At 39.7% G+C, this 21,453-nt stretch overlaps 1 protein-coding gene across 1 annotated transcript in view; it reads left to right on the top strand.

Moving 5' to 3' along the window:
• Positions 1-292: 292 nt before the first annotated feature.
• TACR3 (tachykinin receptor 3) overlaps positions 293-21,453 on the top strand; it is a 49,007-nt gene continuing 27,846 nt past the window's right edge. Inside the window, exon 1 of the mRNA XM_008150304.3 lies at positions 293-840. Coding sequence (XP_008148526.2) covers positions 293-840 — 548 coding nt within the window. The remainder of the gene's footprint in view (positions 841-21,453) is intronic.

Consider the following 21,453-nt stretch of genomic DNA (forward strand, 5'->3'; position numbering starts at 1 on the left):
GCGCCGGGCGCCGGAACCTCCGTGCTCCAGCCGGTGCGCGGAGCTCCCGGCCGGTGGCAGCCCCAGCCTCTCCCCGAGATCTCAGTCCGGCCCAAGTCTCAGACTCCTTGGAGGAAGCGGCGCCCGTCCTCCCCGTCGCTTGCAGGCTCACAGCAGCATCCCCTCACCAGCCAGGGGAGCCGCGCCTTCCCTGCGGGGCTTCCAGGGACCGGGAGGCAAAGAACTTCAGGAGGCGCGGCTCTCGGGCCGGCCGCGGGTGGGTGGGCAGGTCCGGGGCTCCAGACCCGCGGCGATGGCCTCCCTCCCCGCAGCCTGGAACGGGACGGTCGGCGCGGGAGGAGCCGGCGCCGGCGCCCGGACCCTGAGCGAGGCGCTGGCGGCGGGGGCGGCCGCCGGGGCGGCGGGGGCTGAGTGGCTGCAGCTGCTGGCCCAGGCCGGCAACCTCTCCGCCGCGCCCCCCACGCCGGGGCTGCCCGCCGCCTCCCCCGAGCCTCCGCAGCCCCGGGCCAACCTCACCAACCAGTTCGTGCAGCCGACCTGGCGAATCGTGCTCTGGTCCCTCGCCTACAGCGTGGTGGTGGCCGTGGCGGTCTTCGGGAACCTCGTCGTCATCTGGATCATCCTGGCCCACAAGCGCATGCGGACCGTCACCAACTACTTCCTCGTGAACCTGGCTTTCTCCGACGCCTCCATGGCCGCTTTCAACACCTTGGTCAACTTCATCTACGCGCTCCACAGTGAGTGGTACTTCGGCGCCAGCTACTGTCGCTTCCAGAACTTCTTTCCCATCACCGCGGTGTTCGCCAGCATCTACTCGATGACGGCCATCGCGGTGGACAGGTGAGGAGATGACAGGAAGGATGGGAGGAGAAGGGAGAGCGGGGCTGGGGGGTAAGGTTACCCAGGAAAATGGTGACAAGACGGGCGGGATAAAAGGAAGGAGTCTGGGAAGGAGTTCTTGGAGAAGGGAGGTCAGGGACTCATTTGTAGTCAGTCCTCCAGGGGTGAACCAGTTTCTGTGTCTATGGCCACCCCCACGCCACCCAACCCCTTGATCCCCATGAAGGGCATCTAGAGGGACTGACGCAGGCCGATGAGGGAGATGAGAAAGTCTGCCATTCCAAGCAGGACAAAATCAGCTAGAAACAATACTAGCGACTTTATCTAATGGCTTCAAACTACTGCAGCAAAACTTATATCCCTGTGAACTTTTGGGCCTTCCACCTCCCTGTTAGAGAAATGGACAAAGTGTCAATCTCTACTCTTCTTTCTGCTCTCTGGTTTGCTGGTCCACATCCCCACCCATCCATTCCCTATCTTTATGCCCCGGCCAACACCGGTTTGGCCTCCCCGTCATGGAGCATCCATCCATCAGAGGCAAGAAACTCCTTCCCAAAGATTGCCACCAGCCAATGTCTCGGGTAACATGCTAATTCCAGTAGTCTGTGAGACTATGAGCTGGGTAAATCCTGCGCCTCAAACATCACATCCAAATCTTTCAGATAATGAGTAACAAAGAGTTCAAGGAATAAATGGTTAGAGAACAGACGGACAGCTGTCAGAGGGAAGGGGAGTTGGGTTGGGTAAAAAAGGTGAAGGGACTGAGCAAAGGAAAAACAAAACAAAACCCATAGACACAGACAGCAGTATGGTGATTATGAGGGGTTAAGGGAGATAGACGAGGGTGAAGGAGGTAGAAATGGTGATGGAAGGAGACTTGACTTGAGGTGGTGAGCACAATACAATATACAGATGATGTATTATAGCACTGTCACCTGAAACCTATATAATTTTATTAAACAATGTCACCCCAATAAATTCAATAAAAATTTTTTAAAAGAAATACTAATTTATAGCTGTTTAAGGTAACTTTTAGGTTGTTCCCTCATCTACAGAGGAGATTCTGAGATGCTCAAACAATTTTCAAAAGCTGGATGGGCCACCACCACTTGTCCTCATATTTAAGTTTTGAATGTTTCTGTGTGCATTTGCTTTCTTATATTGGACATCATGAAATATGCATGCTTGTGTTAGAACAATAGTAAATTCTCACCTGTTATTGAAGCTGGTTACACTTTAATTCAACATTATGCTAAAAAATGAACCACACCAGTTGATTTCAGTCTCAGTTTTGTGATTGACAGCTGCATGGAGTATACAGGGGATGATTTCACTTTAACTGCAAGTCTCAATATTCTCACCGGTGGAAAGGAGCACTTTTTTGACATTAACAAGACTGTTAAACTGGAGGAACAGTGGTTACTTGCCACTAAATAGGAGAAATAAGCACAAAATCACTTTTTTCTTTATTACCTCTGAAACTGTCAATCATCCCTTCCCTTTCATCTCTGATTTTCTACATGTGTCTCCACCCTTCATTTCTGGGGGGACAGAAATAAAAAGAAGCAGCAATATCAGTCCCAAATTGGGGAACAGGCAAAATTGCTTCAAGATAGAAATGAATCTTACTTTGGTTTAAACACCTTTCTTTTTTATTTTGTCTTTGTTTTTTTCTTTTTTTTTTTTTTTTTGTCTTTTATATTTCTTGCAAGCACATGATTTTTTAATGTGATCAGGAGGAGAGGCATTAGCATATCATGTTAAGAAATTCTCACTATATTCTTTTTTATTATTTGTAAATCAATGTACTTTATTTTTTTTAATTCTTTATTGTTGAAAGTATTACATGAGTCTCCTTTTCCCCCCTTTGACCTCTCCCCAGCCGCCCCCACCCCCCAGCACATGCCCTCACCCCGCTACTGTCTGTGTCCATTGGTTATGCTCATATACATGCATACAAGTCCTTTGATGGATCTCTTGCCCTCTCACCACCCCCCCCTCCCCTCATAGTTTGGACAGTTTGTTCAATGCTTCTATGACTCTGGTCCTGTTTTTGTTTCTCACTATATTCTTGAAATTTTAATAGTGCATCATGAAATTTGATGAAAATTTAGTGTGCGTGAAATTGGTATTGAATGGCACATGTCATAAGTGAATAAAAATGACAATATTTGTATTATATTATCTGTTCTATTAATACTTTTCTAACATCTACATTCTCAATTAAGATATACGTAACATGTATTAAAGATGAGTTATACATACATGTAATATATATAGCATAAACAAGTCCTAAATTCTAATTTAATTGAAGGAAGAACTTTGTCTAATTAAACCCTGCAGTCATCACAACTTCTTAGGAGCCATAGTAGTGTAGAAGCATAGGAGAGCATTGGCCGGGGAGTAGACTGCCTGCAGTGATTTGGATCTTGGCTCTATTGCATGATCCTGGGAAAGCTTAGCATCTTAGATGTTATATTTAATTGTTACATTTCAAAATGGCAAATTTGGGGACGGTGGTGGGAAAAATGATTCTTCATTGTGAAATAATTCCACTGTGTGTGTGTGTGTGTGTGTGTGTGTGTGTGTGTGTGTGTGTGAATGTGTGTGAATGTGCCATTCAATATATGTGGATATTAGAAAATAAAAAATATTAACTTATATTTTCTAAGTACATTTTTGGTTTAAGTTAGAAACTCTAACTTAACAAAGGACAATTTCTGGGCACATGGTCCAGTATTGATTGGAATATTTAATTACAGAATTTTGAAGATGACATTCACTATTTCTTACCTAAAAACCTTAAGTAATGTAATACATTTTATTTTATAGTTCAAAAACATTAACAAAGATAGAAAAAATAATTTACATTATTTAAACATAGGAACATACCTGACATGAATAATTATTAAAAAATATTTAATCTAACTAAACTAAGTTATATTTTTTTAATTTATTTTAAATATATTTTTATTGAGTTCAGAGAGGAAGGGAGAGGGAGAGAGAGACTGAAACATCAATGATGAGAGCGAATCATTGATCGGCTGCTTCCTACACATCCCCTACTGGGGACCGAGCCTGCAACCCAGACATGTGCCCTTGACCAGAATCGAACCTGGGACCCTTCAGTCCGCAGGCCGATGCTCTAGCCACTGAGCCAAACCGGCTAGGGCCTAAGTTATATTTTTAGCTAAATAGATAAAAATCTATATTATATACTACTCTTTGTTTTCTTAATTTCTTTAGGAAGATTATTTTTCATAAAGCTAACTGTTATGCAACATATTCATAGAACCTCTATTTTTTTTGAAATTTATTATGGGCAATTAAAAAATACAGTTATAAAAAATTGTGAAGCCTGAATCTCACTCCAAGTAATCTCATACAAATTCATGGGTTTGTTTTTCAGTTTTGAATAGAGAGCTCCAATTTATTCTCTTATCTAATTGGTTTTCTTCTGGATGATAAGACATAACAATTTATAAAACAAAGTAGGTATTATAAATAAATGAAATTAGTTCAATATATTGTGGTAAATGTTACAATGCTATACATATTATGGATATAAAAACTTTGGTCAATTTTTCAAACTACTTTATCAGTCTTTAGTATGCTGAGCCAATCTCCTCATTTCTTTCTACTTTAGAGAAAGCCATTGCCCATGGAGTTAATATTCTTTGTTAGTGTTACAGTAAGACGTGACTCATTTTTTAGCCCAGATGATGAACTTTAACTTTGCATTCTTTGCAAAATAGTAACTAAAACTATGTTTTAGGAAAGGTTACTTTTAGGAAATTTATGAATCACTGGTGCTTTCTACAATTTGTACTTCTTATTCAAAGATAGAAAAATATCATGTTTGAATATAACATCAATTTTCCCAAGTCTCCAGACACATGTGTATAAATGTGGTAACGTTAATAATGAATATTTTTTTATTCCATAACCTTTACTTATAAACCATTTCTTGCTATTCTCCCAATTACTAGTATTTCAAAGAGCCCTAGGGAGATCTGATAAGAGTTTATCAATAGTCATCCTTAGCACTTCCATTCTCTAAACCACACCCTGGCCAGAGAGAAGAAAAGAACAGAGGAGAAGAGAGTAGGGGAGGGAAGAGGTGAGAAGGGGAGGAGAGGGGAGCAATGCCAACACTTTGGTACAGAGCATGACAGTTTCTTGGGAGGAAGAAGCCATTCCCTGCCCAGCCTGAGTTGCTCAGTGGTTGAGTGTCAACCTATGAACCAGGAGGTCACGGTTCGATTCCTGGTCAGGGTACATGCCCAGGTTGCAGGCTTGATTCCCAGTATGGGACATGCAGGAGGAAGCCAATCAATTATTCTCTCTCATATTGATGTTTCTATCTCTCCCTCTCCCTTCCTCTCTGAAATCAATTTAAAAAAAAAAAAGCCATGCCTTTCTCCAGACAGCTGTTTGGGCATATTTTTACACCCAAATCTGCAAAATTCCTAAGTTACAAACTTTGCCCTATGCCTAAAATATTGGTGATGTCTATTTGTGTTCCAAATAGAACTTTGAAAAGGGATCTTGTCCCTTACCTTTGCTCCATTAACAATTTCTTAATGACCAGTGTTCTTTCATCTTCTACTTGCAACTCTCACTTGCTGGGTCTTAGCACTGAACCATCTTTCCAGAACGGCGAACTGTCCATACCTCTTTTATTGCAGCTTGATCACAGGTACGTTAAATAAATGCTGTAAAACAGACGGCTGGGGAGTGCAGCCTCACCACTTTGTTAGACACAATTGGAGTCTGAATGCCATTCTAGACTCAGCAGGATCTCTAACACATGAGGAATTCTTGGATCAGGGATTTAATAGTCTGATATAATTCTATATGTGCAATAAGGTTGATGTAGATTTGATTTGCTCTGAATTCTGAGACTTTGGGTAATTTTATTTTCTTTTCTATTTTTTTCCTTTTATGACTATCTACAACAAAATGCACATTTTTACATGAAACCAAATAAAGTTTTAATTAAAGTTCTGAAGATGGATGGTGCTGATGATTGCTCAGTGCGAATGTCCCTACAATGGTCTGTAAGAATTTATAGTAACTGGTCACATGCTATTTTCTGACCTTCTTGCCTGCTCACCACTCCACCACTCTGATCCACTATCACTGGTCCCCTCTATTTCATCAACATATTAGGCATGTTTCCACCTCAGGATCTTACATCTGTGTGAAACACTCATCCTCCAGATGACCATGTTACTCATTCCCTGAACTATTTCTAGACTCTGAATACTCTATTTTAAATTGCTTTATTTTTTTCTTTATCACATGTATCACTTTCTAGGATATTAAATAACTAGTTCATAGGTAATGTTTATTGGTTGTTTTTTGTGTGTTTTATTTTGGTCTGTCTGCCCATGTAAGGTCTGTGAGAACAAAGAAGAAATACCTTTGTTTTTTCATCTTTATTGTTGAAAGTATTACATATGTCCCCTTTTTTCCTCCATTGATCCCTCTAGCCCAGCCTCACCCTCCACCCCAGGCTCCATCACCCTATTGTCTGTGACCATGGGTTATGCATATATGCATACAAGTTCTTTGGTTGATCTCTTCCCATGCACCTCCCCACCCTCCCACCCCCCTTACCCCTGCCTTCCCTCTGAGATTCATCAGTCTGTTCCATGCTTCTATGTCTCTAGATCTATTTTGTTCATCAATTTATTTTGTTCATTAGATTCCATGTATGAGTGAGGTCATGTGATACCAGTCTTCCTCTGACTGGCTTATTTCGCGTAGCATAATACTCTCCAGGTCCTTCCATGCTGTCTCAAAGAGTAAGAGATCCTTCTTTTTTACTATTAGAATAAAAGTATCTTACATTTGTAGGTTTGTTATAAGAGGACAGAGAAGCTGTTCATACAAAGGAATGAATAGTTGTCTTTTCATTTCTCAGTGTAGCTCATGTGTGAACTGATTACTGTCTAAAACAGTAGCCTCATATCATTTCCTATCTACTTATTCTGCTTTATTTTTCTTCTATTTACTATTACCTGTTTTGTTTGCTACTAAATTCATAGCATCTAGGATAATGACTGCATACATTTGACACTCAATACAAATTGTTTTCCTATCATTTTCTATCACTGAATAATTTACCTTATTAAGATATCATGAAAATATAATTTAAATGTTTAAATTAGATATGAAAATAGCCTCTATTTTCCATCTTTATTTTCAAAGTGTAGAGGTTATCTATTACCTAAATTCTTCCATTAGCAGTTAAATAAGTATTTATTCCATCACAACTTAAATACTCAAATATTTAGACATCCTCTGCTTGATGTACACCATCATCTCTATGAGTTTAAGGATAATACAGTGGAACTGCTACCTGCCACTGTTTACTTCAGGAAAAAGTTTTACCTGATGTAGACCCACATTAGACAAAATTGAAAGCAATTAGCTCCTAGTTTACCCAAAGAACTTACAGTCTCCAACTGTAACATTAAATATTTTTATTTAATCACTGAATCACTCAGAACAAGTTGTCCTAATTAAAGTTGCATAGATCTCATTACTCATTGCTTTCATACAGGAAATTGTTTTAAAAGGAGAGAATTAGAAGAGAAATAACCTATATTCTAGTGCCCCAATGGACTAGGTTTCTGTTGAAGAGCTAGAGACAATATCAAAAGAAGCTTTTTAAATTCTTACATCAGAATTTTGGCATCAGCTTATTTCTCTTTCCATGCCAATCACAAATACCGAAGAACCACTTAAAATAAATTATTTTTTGTTTGCTTTTGTCTCAAGCCTATCACTATAGCTGGTTTCTTCTTGTTGTTGTTTGTTGTTTTTGTCATAAGTGTTAATTTCATGTTATTTGACATAGTTTAGGATAACTTAGATCATCTACTGTGCTTGACATTGTCTGTCTCTTTGTATACATTGTCTCATTTAATGTCATTTTTACCTTCTAATCATACTTTACGTTTTGTTTATTATTTCCAGTTTAAAAATTTATATATGTGCTGAAGTTCTCATTTGTAAACAAACATTCAATAACCATTCGTGATCACTATTCAACAATCATTTGACTACTACAGATACTTTTTAAGTGCCAAAGAACATAGAGAAGAATAAAATCAGTATCTCCAATGAGCTAAAATCAAAGTAAGTGCATAATGTGCTGGAGCTCTGAAGAGGTAAAAATTAACTGGATGTAGGGAAGGGAAGGAATCCACAGTGAACATTTTGTAATCTGAGTGGAGCTCAGTTGTGGAACTTTAGAATAAGGTATGAGCAAGGGGAGAATCATTTCAGTAAGGAAACTGGCCTGTGGAAAACATGACATTGTTAAAGGATATTTGAGCTGGGTGCTTTCCCTCTTTCAGTTCAGATCTCCTCTCTACCTACTGCACTCTTTTTCCCTCCCGCTCCCCATCTGGATATTTCTATGGACTAACTGCATGGATGGGGTCCCTTGCTGTCTGGCCTCTTCTTAGCTTTGCCTAATGGGAGACACCTGGAAGCTGTGGAAGGAAGAGAGAATAACTTTAGGATATATGAACCACACCCTCCTTTCAGAATTGCTGCAAATTTGCCCAATTGTAGCCATATCTCTTGTCAAGAGCTTCTCTCCTAAGGCTTCACCTCCTCACTTCTGATTATAGGATTCTTTCATCCTTCAGGCCGGGGGCAGGGGACACCCACTCTTTGCTATTGCTAATCCTAGGAACATTCATTTCAACTTGGTTTCCTTTCCTCATTTGAAAATGGGGCTTTCAAATGACTTCTTAATTAAATTTTGTAAATGACTTATTTATTAAACTCTCTTCAGTTTTCTCAATTGAGTGTGCCTTGTTTTCCCTGGAGCTCTGACTGATGCATTATAGGCAGTTTGAGGAAAGGGTAAGATATTTAGTGTCACTATAGTAAAGGGTGTGCAGAATTGCAGTTAATCCTGTTGAAAGTGAAGAAACAGTAAAATAATTTAGAATGAGAACTTTGAAGACTCTGTGAAGAAAGCTGGAAAAGAGTAGCATCAAAGAAACCCACTATGATGGTATTTCAGTAGTCCAGGCATTGATAGTTGGAAGGGAAGTAAAGAACATAACGGGTAATGTCAGAAATTTGGCTGATAATATTTATGACTGTACAAAGGAAATGAGAAAAGGGAAGAGGTTCAGAATAACTCATATGTACATATGAATAATATTTACAATGAACATGCTCAAAGTGGTATTAGTTTTCCAAGAGTAAAAGAACTTATTTATGAAACACACATATTCTCATATACATTAGTAATAGTCATGTTTCTTCTGAAGTAATTCATACTGAAGGAGAGTAGATATAAAATTGTTTCCACTCACTTTCATAGAACTCAGTGCTGCTATTGGTTAAGAGAAAGGTCTGCCAGAATTTGACTTGTAGTGCCAAATATAATATGTAGCTTTATCTAATCACATGCCTAGAAGGCATATAAAAAGGGAAGCCAAATCATGAAGTTGATGGAAGGGAATGTGGTCTCATACTATTTGCTATATGAGTCACATTTGTAGTACTCTGCAATTACACAGTTACAATTACTTCGAACATATATAATTTTCAACACACTAGCTTGTCTTCATCAATCTGCTTCCTGTCATAATTCTGATTATAATTAGCTTTTAGACAACCTTTCTCTGATTAAATTTGGAATTTCAAAGTTGTGATGGAGTCTACTTTCATCTATTTCAACAGTTCATTTGGAAGTTTATAGTCTTTTAATTCATCCAAAAAATTGTCACTCATTCTATTCCTGAGTACCTTTAACAACGGAGACAAAACAAAAAACAAACAAACGACAACAACAATCTTAATACCACTGAAGACAATCCATATACCCTTGGAGCCTTGGAAAGTATATGTGACTCATCTCCAGAAACTGAGCCCTACCCTCTATAGTGATATCAAACTGCTCTAATATTTGTTCTATATTATAGCACTCCATATATTTGACTAAAACTAGCAAGTGTCCTGAGATTCTTCTGTTTAAAATTTTCACTTCCTTTACCCATTTATTATTATATAACATGTCCATTGATCTTACCTGAGGGTTTCTTTAGCTGTTATTCTCTCTAAATCCACTTTGGGCAACATCTTGAATTCTTTCTTCATCTAAAAACTGTTCCCCTTATAAAATGAGGTAAAATTGATTTACCTTTATTTTCTATTGCCATGAAAAAGGGCTTTGTATGCATATTACCTTATATACAAACTAGAGGCCTGGTGCATGAAAATTCATGCACTCGTTGTGGGGAGGGGTCCCTCAGCCCGGCCTGCACCCTCTAACAATCCCGGACCCCTCGGGTAGGGTCCCTAGGCCTGACCTGAGATCAGGGCCTATCGGGGCTTTCCTTCCCCGGGCTGCAGGCAGCTGGCCTCACCCCCGCCGCTGCCACTGCTTGCCATCTGTGCAGCACTGTCCCCCCCTCCCCTGCCACCAATGGCCTCCCTCTGCAGACGACAGGCTGGGGTGCAATGGCTTGGCTGACCTGGGCCTCCCTCTTTCTTTGCTGGGGGGCAGGGCCAGCCCTGCGAGGGGCTGTCTGCCTACCTGATTGTCCCTAACTGCTCGCCTACCTACCTGATCACCCCTAACTGCTGGTCTGCCTACCTGATCACCCCTAACCCCTCTGCCTGCCTGCCTGATTGCCCCTAACCACTTGCTTGGGGGTGGGGCCAGCCCTGCAAGGGGCCGTCTGCCTACATGATCTTCCCTAACCACTTGCCTGCCCACTTGATCACCCCTAACTGCTGGCCTGCCTATCTGACCTCCCCTAACCACTTGCCTGCCTACCTGATCACCCCTAACCACTGGTCTACCTACCTGATCACCTCTAACCACTCTGCCTGCCTGCCTGATTGCCCCTAATGCTTGCTTGGGGGTGAGGGGCCATTTGTCTACCTGATCTCCCCTAACCGCTGGTCTGTATACCTGATCACACCTAACCACTGGTCTGCCTACCTGATCACCCCTAACCACTCTGCCTGACTGCCTGATTGCCCCTCCCCACTTGCTTGGGGGCGGGGCCAGCACTGACTTCTGGTTGGTCAGCCTCCGGTCATTACTGGTCGTTAGGACCCAGGGTTTTTATATATTAGGATAGAATATCATGTACAGTTATGCATACTGCACACTGTTATTTATAGTAATTTGTTTTATCTTTACAAAACATCGAATACTGGAAATACTTATAAGTGAATGTGAACTTTAAATATATTTTTATAAAGGCATTACTTCCACAAAGATAATCTGCCAAGAGTTTTAATAGATTTCCATTGGAAATTAAGATCTTAACAAAATTAAGTATTCAATATATGATTGACTTTGTGAAAAAAGGGCTTTGGAAATGGTATATACAAGGTTATATAACATATCATATCATTAATTTCCTGACACAGTATAGAGATGATACAGATAGTAAATTATATTACAAAAAAGGTGACTTATAATTTTATAATATACCTGAATAAAATAACCTATTATATTCTGATTTTTAAATTATTTATCATCAGAGATAGTACAAGAAGCAGAAAATAATCTTATGTGATGTTTACCAATAAGATAGCATTTTTATATAAATTGTTTTAAGGTGGATATAAATAATTAGAATTTAAAGTTTAAATGGTTTTTATATAAAGCTCTTAGAACAGTCCTAGTACATAGTAAATATTTAATGTGTTAGCAGTTATTACTTTTGTTGTTAAAAAAAGAAAATCTAAATTGATATTGACTATATTATATTGATGAAGTCATCCTTAATACCTACATCTCCAGCTCATTTGATTCTTCTGCTTTTCCCTCTCCTCTGGGTTGTAGAAAAGTTGGCCTTCTTCTTCTTCTTCTTCTTTTTTAATATATTGTTATTGATTTCAGAGAAGAAGGAAGAGGGAGAGAGAGAGAGAAACATCCATGATGAGAGAGAATCATGGATCAGTTACTTCCTGTAAGTCCCCCCTGGGGATCGAGCCCACAACCCAGGCATGTGTCCTTGACCAGAATTGAACCTGGGACCTTTCAGTTTGCAGGCTGACGCTCTATCCACTGAGCCAACCGGCTAGTGTTTAGCTGGCCTTCTTTTGTTCTTCAAATACCTCATGCTTTTTCTAACCTCAGGACTTGCTGTTCCAGTTTCTCTTCTAATCCCACCTTCATTCTAATTAATTCTGGGAGGTCACAGAATGTCTCTCCCATCATTTCAACCTATACCCCAGATTAGGTCAAATTCTCTATTTTAAGCTTTATAATTACTAATATATCTCTTTATAACATCACAGTGTACACAATGGGAACAATTTTATTCAGGAGAATTCCCAAAGTATTGAGCTAGACAAAGTAGCCTGATGATGATATAGGGAACTGGGCTAAATTTCTCAAAGGTTATAAGTGACAGGATTACTGATGGTGCATGTAGGGTTTTAGAAAATGACAGAATAACAGGTTAGTATAACAAAAAAAGCAAGCCATGTTTGGAACCATCAGATGGAAAAAATGGTGATTTAGTTTTTCCTCCCCTAAACATGTAAATCCAATAAAATTGTGAAATCTGAATCTATAATTGGCTTTTTGTGTGTGTGTGTGGAAATAGCATGACAGTACAATTTTGCATCAAGGTTTAAATTCCTGTTTTTTTTTTAAGCTTAAATTTACTTCTAAGCAGCATTCTTTTTGGCTAGTGCTCATTTGCATATATATATGCAAATTTTACTTTGGACTTTACTAGAACCAGTTGCTCATAAAATATTGGCTTCTCATATGAATGAGTTTATATGAGACTTTGACTATATTGTGAAAAGCTAACTTATCAAGCAATTAAAGTATTCTCCTTTATTGAAAAAGCAAAGTAAGCAAACTTATATATTTGACCTATGAAGTACAGATGCCTCCCCCTCCCCCCAGCCAACCGGAAGAGCAGGCTTGGTGGGGGTCAGAGGCCTTATGTACACTCCTGTCTTAAACGTCCACTGCTGAATATTCTGGTTTAGCTTAAGAAGTATCCAGCAACCTTGTCCTGCCAGGCTTGGAGACTGAAACCTCACTTTCTTGCTCAGAGTAAAATGGCCCTTTTACAATTCTTATAAATACTTAACTTTAGAACTTATTTCTTTCTTTCAACATTTCTCTTTCCTTCTCATCACATACACAACCTTCACAAATTTCACACTTTCAAATTAGCCTTCAAACCTTCTTTCTATGTCCTTCAAAAATGCATAACCATGCCTCAGACCTTCCATTAAGTATTTCTACTCTAATATTATTTCTTTCTGTCATACCTTCAGCAACTTGTACAGACCTTTTCTTTCTTTTTTCTTTAAAATGTATTAGAATTCTTCACTCTTAGAAATCTTAATTTTTCAATGATAACCAAAAAGTAAACAGCCAACATTTCTTAGATTGACATTTATCAACACACTTTAAGCACACTCTTACTTTCAAGAAAATATGCATACAACAAAGTACAAGAAACCTTCTGTAATAAAAACTAAGACCAGGCAAATTAAAACGTGTCCAGCAATCAATGTTTCAGTATTTTATGTTGTTTTAAAATAGTTTAGATGTTTATCATTTAACCTAGCAATGCTCCAAGGTCTTTAAGTTATTAAAGACTTTGGGAAATTATGTACAGGCATCTGAGGCTGGAGAAAAGGCAGGGGAGGAGGGAGCAGGCCCCGCAGCCTGTTCCCAGGCCTCTCGCTACTTGGATTCAAAACTGCAGGATTTTTCCTTAGAGATAACATGCTAACATTTTAGAGATAATGAGCTCAGCTTCTGATAATAGCCAGACTGTTAAGTAAGAATGTGCAGTAAAGAAAGTTGTTCTTTGGGAAAGTTGGGGTGGGGGGGTGAGAAGGCACTGAGGTCAGAGCAGTTTTCAGAGCATTAAAGGGGTGAGAATGTTGGTCTTGGGATCTAAAGGCTCAGTGAGGGGGTCCCTTCGCCATGTCATGTCATAGAGGAGCTTTGCAAGAAGACTAAAATTGTGAACCCAGAGGTGAAAGTACCCAGTGAGCCTGAGAAAGGAGAAAATTTCTTGTTCAGAGGGGACAGTCATGGAGGAGATAAGGCATTTACAGTCTAAAGAATGCCTCAGTCTTGTGGAGTGAGAGAGTGAAACCAAGGTAGGTGACTGTGGTTTGGGACAACTGGGTTTTATGAGAGAATGCATGGTAGCCCTGGCCTGGCACCGAGGCAGAATGAAAAAAGAGTGAATGGGGGAATTTAGTAAGATACAGTGTAGAGGTGAGGTGGCTAATGGCTGTAAGACTAATCCATCAATCCCCATAATAAAGACTGAGGAGGGGACAAGGGTCCCAGCGAATTTGGAGAGGGCAGAATAAGTGGCCCTAGTGTCAATTAAAAAGGAGATCAGCTTACCTGCCACCACAGTCATTACCTGAGGCTCTGTCCTGGTGATGTAAGTCTGTGGGGCCCTGTCAGGGCCTGGGCAGCTTCTTCGGTGGCCTGTCCCAGGAGGTCTGGGAGCTCCAAACCAGATCCAGAGGGCAGCCTTGCTAGACTAGCTGAGGTCCGACCCAGAGGGGCCAGTCTACAGTCTGACTTCCAGTGGCCTCCCCTTCCGCACCTTGGGCAGGGCCCAGGCGGGGGTCTCAGGTTTGAGCAGGACTTGGCTCAGTGTCCTTCCTCAGTGTTCATTTGAAGCACGGGCCCGGAGGAGGCTTAGCCCTTGACTTATGTAACTATTTTCTCTCTTTTCCGCGTCCAGCGCGGCTAGAGAGTGGGCCCAATTCCTGAGTAGAGGCAGCTGCGGGATTGATAAATAAAAGAAAGAAAGAGACAAGACACAAAATGGAAGGAAAAAGCTGGGGCCAGTTGGACTGCTGCCCTCTTCTGATGGAGAGACAGTGACCCAGAGCCGATATAGTGTGTTTATTTTATACCCCCAAATACCAAGAAGTATCAAAAAAAGTCAAGACAAAACAGATTATTTGCGTTCTTGAGTAGGCCTGAGCATTCCTGGTGCTTGACTGGATTTACATATCAAAACCCACTACCCAACACCTGGGCTGAAATGAAGGTCATGCTAATAACACCCTTGCCTTTTTGGCAAAGCATGTTCCCAGGGTGTGGCTTTGCCTGTCGCCTTGGGTTCAACTGACAATTTAAAGAAATGCCCATGTGCCTTCCCAGGAGCTCTCTACAGACTTACCCACGGTTGGAGGACCTGAACTTCATCTGGGGTTCATGAGAGTGCTGGCTAGGAGCTGGAAGGCCTCCTTCTGGGCCTCAGCCTGGCCTGATCTTGCCTTTGTTTTTGGATTTGGGTCTCCTCGTCTCTATTATTAAAGACCTTAAAGGCCAGGTTAACGAGGTCTTTTTGCGGGGTTTGTGGGCCTCTGTCTATTTTTCAAAGTTTGTGGCATATGTCGGGAGCTGGTTAGGATATAAAATGTGTTCAGAAGAAAGGCTCCCTCTGGGGAGGTGGAGTCTAAGGTGGTAAATTTCTGTAAAGGAGGACAGGGGACATAGATGTCGTGCCAGGTCAGGATATAGGACTGGGTCAAGGCACTCAAATTCCTTAGTAAAGGTGGTCGGGTTAGTGGAAAAAGACCTGAGATGCCTCTCAATCTGTGTGAGGTCAGACATAGAGAATGGGACGTGGACACAGACTACGCCCTCAGTTCCTGCTGCCTCTTTCAGGGGTAGAATGGGCACGGGAATAGAAGAAGCTGTTGAGGAGGGTGGTCTTTGGGTGGCCCGAGAGCAAGTGTTAGGTGGGAAAAGGCTGTTTTGGAGCTTGTATTCTTGGGATTTTGGCTCTCAGGGGCCGGGGAGAGGGTGATTGCTGGTTAGAAGGGTCTGTGTTTTGGGAATCTACTGCAGGTGAGGGAGGGGATGTGTAAGGAGGTGGAGATCAGTGGTCTGCTGGGTCAAAAGTAGATTCAGAATCAGAAGTGTTAGGGATAAGATGTTTTGTGTGAAGGAGAAAGATCTGATGGGTAGAGCAGGACTGAGAGAGAGGATTGGGACTAAGGGGTGAAAAAGGCCTGGACGTAGGGAATCTCTGACCATTTTCCATTGCAGTGACAGCAATTATCTAAATTGCTCAGTGTGTTAAAATTAGAAGTGCTGTTTTCAGGCCATTGAGACTTATTATCTAGTTTATGTTGTGGCCAAACAGTGTTACAAAGTAAAATGAGGTGGTTGGGCATGATCTCCCCTGCGAGTGTGCAGAGGGAGTGTGGTGTGGCCCACGAGAGAGGAAGGGTGACAGACCACAAATCCAAAGGTGACTGTTTAGGGCAGGTGTCCCTGCTGCTAGACAAATCACCTCAAGAAATGAGAGGTGACCCTCTGGACTGGGTGTCCCCGATCCAGAAGGACCTGAAGCTGAATGGCTGAGGAGTCTTCTGGCCTAGCACTAGGACTTTCGAGCTGAGGGACTTCCAAGAAGTCAGAGAGAGAGTGGGCAGAAGACCCGAGAGAAGGGAAATTGTGGAACGTCACTCACCTAGAGAAGATTGGCTGGAGGGTCAGCAATGGAGAAGGAGAGATTCCTGGTCCGGCGTCCTCCTTAGCTGGCTGGGGAAGGCCCCTGGCTGGCTGGGGAAGGCCCCGTAAGGGAGGGAGGCCTGATCGAGGCTGGCAATTGAGTCACCCGAGTAGGATTCGGAGGTAAGCCCAGGACGAGCTGCCGCTGCCTACTGCTCTCTGAGTAGCAAACTCGGGGTGACTAAAGCCGGGACGATGGCTCCCCATCCCCATGGAACCTTCCTGGGTTTCGGCACCAAATGTTAGGTCGCCGAAGGAGGAACACGAGGCCAGAATGGTGAGGGATTACAAATTTATTTGATCACCAGGTGGTTGAGCCTGGATGGCTCCAGCACCCAGTGAGGGGAGTCAGCGGCTTTTAAAGGACTTTTGGAGGGCTTTTTCTGGGCAGAGACTTCTTGATGCATACCCGGAGGGGAGATAATGGAATGTGGTCACCACAAGTGAAATGTGGTCTCGGCAAAGGGAATGTCCATAGTGAAGTGACCTGAAAAGCCAGTTCTCAGGGGAGGGGTATTGATTCAATTGCTCCATCAAACCTAACAGTTTACACTGGGTGAGATGAATGTATGTTATACATATGAAAATGGAAACAGAGGGCACCAAATAGGTCAGGGAGCAGTTTTTAGAAATCAGAGGGATGTGTGCTGAACTCACACAGGCACTACACTAAAACTCCAAGGAAAGTTTACCTATTATTCAAGAGGTAATATTGTCCCAATTAGGTAATAATTTCTTACCTATGCTCTGACTATTTTAATAATATATTTCTTCTACATTAGACTCCGACTCCACAAGATTAGGAACAACATCTATTTTGTTTATCAACATAGCCAAAGTATGTCACACAATCCTGAAAAAATTGTTGGCATTTAAGAATTAGTTGAAAATAAATGCTTGATATTTAATAAATAAATAGTTAAATAAATAAACCTAATTGCTAAATTTAAATTGAAAGCATATGCAATGAAAGTCTAATACTTTCACTATTTTGATAATTTATTCTTTAAACATAATTTTCCTCAAATGCCAGTGTATACATTTTATTTATATTAATAAAAATTTTTGAATAAATAAACAAGTGATTTCTTTTTTGCTGGATAATATTTTGAAGTCCCTATTATATATGTACATTCATATGCATATTTATATATGTTTATTTTCATAAAATCTTCAAAATTCACTGACAATAATAATTCATTCATCCTTAAGTTCATTTAGAACAGTTATAGAAAAGTGCACAACAAAATTTGTCTAAAAATTGCAGGTTCAAGAAAGGTTGTATTTCTAGTGATTTGTCCAAGCAAAAAATGTTCTAGCACCATAGGCCAGAAGTTGAAATTTTATGGGTTATGAGCAACTGTTGCAACTAATCTTTATTTTGCATGGAAGCCAAACAGCAATTTACATTTGTCATTTACAGGCTAAAACATTGTCTGCTGTAGCCAGAATCAAACTGGAAAACAGTAAAATCCATATCACTTCAGACAAATATTCTTTGCATGGTTAATATAAACAAGTAATCATCTGAAGATAGCACCTGCCTTCATTTTGAAATGTGTAGAAACAAGTAAAGATCCAGAGAGTTTAATAAAAATATTATCAAAAAAAAAAAAGAATTAGACAAGATACCAAGAACAATTACAAAATGGAAAATGCTCATTTATTAAGTAAAGTTATATCAAAAATAGTATTGTGCAATATACCTCAAAGAGAAAAGAACCCCTCAATTATATCAGAAAAAAATAGTAAGTGGTAAAGCAAACTGGTCTAATAAAGTGTAAAGGAAAACTGATTTTTTAAAATGTCAATAAAAATATGTGCTTCCACTCTGCCCAGTGCTAGTCAGTGTTAGCCCACACACCAAAGGGTCACAGATTTGATTCCTGGTCAAGGGCACGTACCTGGACTGCATGTTTGATCCCCAGTCCTGGTCAGGGTACATGCAGGAGCCAACCAATCCATGTGTCTCTCTCATATCAATGTTTCTCTCCCCCACCCCCATCCCTCCCTCCTACTCTCTCTAAAAATCAATGTAAAAAATATCCTCGATGAGGATTAACAAAACACAGAAACCAGCTTCAAATAGATGCATCTGAGAATTTCAGTCTCTGTAAAAAAATGATAAAAAGTGACTTTAAAACTTTTTAAAGTGATATCTTAATTGGTACAATAAGAACCCAATCTTAGTTATTATTCATGAAATAATCATACTCAGGAGACTAACATATTTGGGAGTCTGTTTGGTGAGGGAAGAATGGTAGTGAGAAGCTCAGAAAAACACCTAGGAAAAGCTAATGTGACTACATCAAAGATATATATTTCTTTAAAGGAAGAAAAAAGTACTGATATTTGAGTGAGTTTACATCTGAGATTCGATCATTTCTTCTCAAGGTCCCGAGAATGTTTATCTGGATGAGCTTAAGCAGCCATCTGATGCATGCTATTATTATTGGAGAGAATCACAGAATAGGAAATAATGCCACAATGGATTCCAAATCACCAATTTCAAATTGGTCTTCAGCAGTGCCTGGCAATTCTACCCACTACCAGGTACTTTGGCCAACTGGCTCTCTCTTTCTGCAATATTTCAACATTTTTTTTTTACTTTCCTCAGACTATTACCATGTAGCAACACTCTATTTCAAGCATCAATCATCTCTCACCCAAAGCAAAACAACAGCCAGGTAACTCATTTCCCTACTTCATTCTTTTCATCCTTCAGTCCATTCCCCAGACTAAAATCTGATTATTCTCCGTCCCTAATTGAATTGCATCAATTACTTTCCACGAGACAAAAAAAAAATCTGTAACCTGCATTACAAGTTTGTCTCAAACCATTTTCCCCCTTCACTTTCTGTGTTTCAATTACCCTTTAATTACTCAAGTGTATAATGCTTCTCACCCTGACTCATCATGTGGATTCTTAGGGCTGCTGAAACCAAGTACTATAAACTGAGTGACTTAGAACAACAGAAATCTATTGTCTCACCGTTCTGGAAGCTAGAGGCCTGAAATGAAGGTGTTGTCTAGGGCCATGCTCCCTCTGAAAGCTGTAGGAAAATCCTTTCTGTCCTCTTCCAAGCCTCTGGGGATTTGCTGGCAGTCTTTGGAATTCCTTGGTTTGTAATGCATCACGCAGTCCTCCATCTTCACATGGCCTTCTCCATGTATTTCTGTTTCCAAATTTCTCCTTTGTACCGGTCACTGGATTAAGACTCACCCTCATGACCTCCTTTTAACTTCATTACCTATATAAAGACTATACTTCCCAATAAGGTCACATTCTCTGATACAGGGAGTTAGGATTTCAATGTATCTTTTTTAAGGGAACACCATTCAAAACTTAAAAGCCAACCATTAGCATAGGAGTTTTTCATATAGTGCTTGTTCTCCAAGAAGTCTTCTTTGCAACTTTCACCCTTCTGCCACCTTGCATAGCCACCCATCCAACTTTCAACCCAGAGTGACCTTTCCTAGGGAAGATTGGTTCACAATCTAAATGTATTTTCTCAGTAAATGAATTCATGTGATCATATATACCTGGCCTTGGTAACACTTACCATATCTATAATTTTACACTTATTAGTGAGATTATTTGATTAATATCTATCTACTTCAGTAGACTGTGAGCTCTGCCATCTTTCCTCACGGTTGTATCACTACGTGTTTGGAATACCACAGCAGGCATTCAATAAATGTTTGGCTGAATGAATAAACAACAGATCAGATCAGAAATGACAAAACTGTCAGCTTGAAGTTTCAAAATTTCTACTTTTATTAAAGTGTTAGTGAGAACATAAATTGTTTCCATATAATATTCTACCTGCCAGGGAAAATTTTCTCTATCGTTAGACTAATTGTCTAAAAAAAACTATAAGAAATTTGCAGTTTATTTTGAATTATCCATGCTACAGTAGCTATACAGGACTCTAACCCTACTCATGTCACTCAATTTCTCTTTTTAATCTCAAAAAATCAACTGTTTAAACATCCAAATTGTCTTCAGAAATTTCAGAGCAGATTATAATAGAGTTTGAGAAATATTCAGTTGAGTAAAACAAAATCTATTGATAAATGTTGTGGTTGACTCTGGAAACACCCAAAAAACAACAATTTAATACAATGAGAAATACTGTGGTGAGTTGTAATCAGCAACAGTGGAAACAAAAATGCCCAGATACAATTATTATCTTTATATGTTTGACTTTTATTTTTTGTTACATGTGAATACTTTTGGATTCATAAGGCAAAATGCAACTTCTGATTCTTTGGAAGGTATCTACCTTATATATATTATTTTCTTTCACAATTTCTTACATAAATGGCTATATTCAAAGCCGTAATCTGTATCTATATGGACTTTGAAGACTGGCAGAACTGGTTTAGAATTCCAGCTCTTACCATCTGAGTCATTTTGAGAAATTTACTTAATTTCTTTAAGCCTCTGTTTTCTTTTCTGCTAAAGAAATCTGATAATATTATTTTATTGATTGGGTTATTCTAGATATTAAATATGTATAATGTATATAATTGCAATAAATAGCCTGGTAATGATTGACAATCAATAAATGTTGCTATTATCTTTATCAACATAAGCATGAGAAGTAAATTTTAAAGTTTTCATTTTACATTCTTTTTATGATTCACTTTATCTTCTTAAACAAAGATACTGTTTTGATAATTGTTTATATATTCAACATTCACTTTTACCTATTGACTGTCATATATAATAAATTAAGAATATTTCCTTTAAGTAAATTATAACAAAAGTTAATATTACGAGTAGTATATAGATACGTTTCAATATATCTACTGCAGATCAAAAGCCTAATAATTACAAAAGCACAAAGCAAACCACAAATTAATTCATTATCTTTATTTTTATTCTCATTTTGAGGTATTTATTCTTAAAGTTAAAATGTTTTTGCTTAAGTAATACTAACTCTTTGATAAAAATGTTGCCTTTTAAAATTTGCATAAATCAGTATATGTTTGAGACACACAAAATGGCCAACAGTAAAAATAAAACCATTTAAATAATGTGACTTATAACTAGAAATGCAAAAATGTAATTAATT

Source organism: Eptesicus fuscus, chromosome 2, assembly GCF_027574615.1.
Source record: "Eptesicus fuscus isolate TK198812 chromosome 2, DD_ASM_mEF_20220401, whole genome shotgun sequence".
Taxonomy (NCBI): Eukaryota; Metazoa; Chordata; class Mammalia; order Chiroptera; family Vespertilionidae; genus Eptesicus; species Eptesicus fuscus.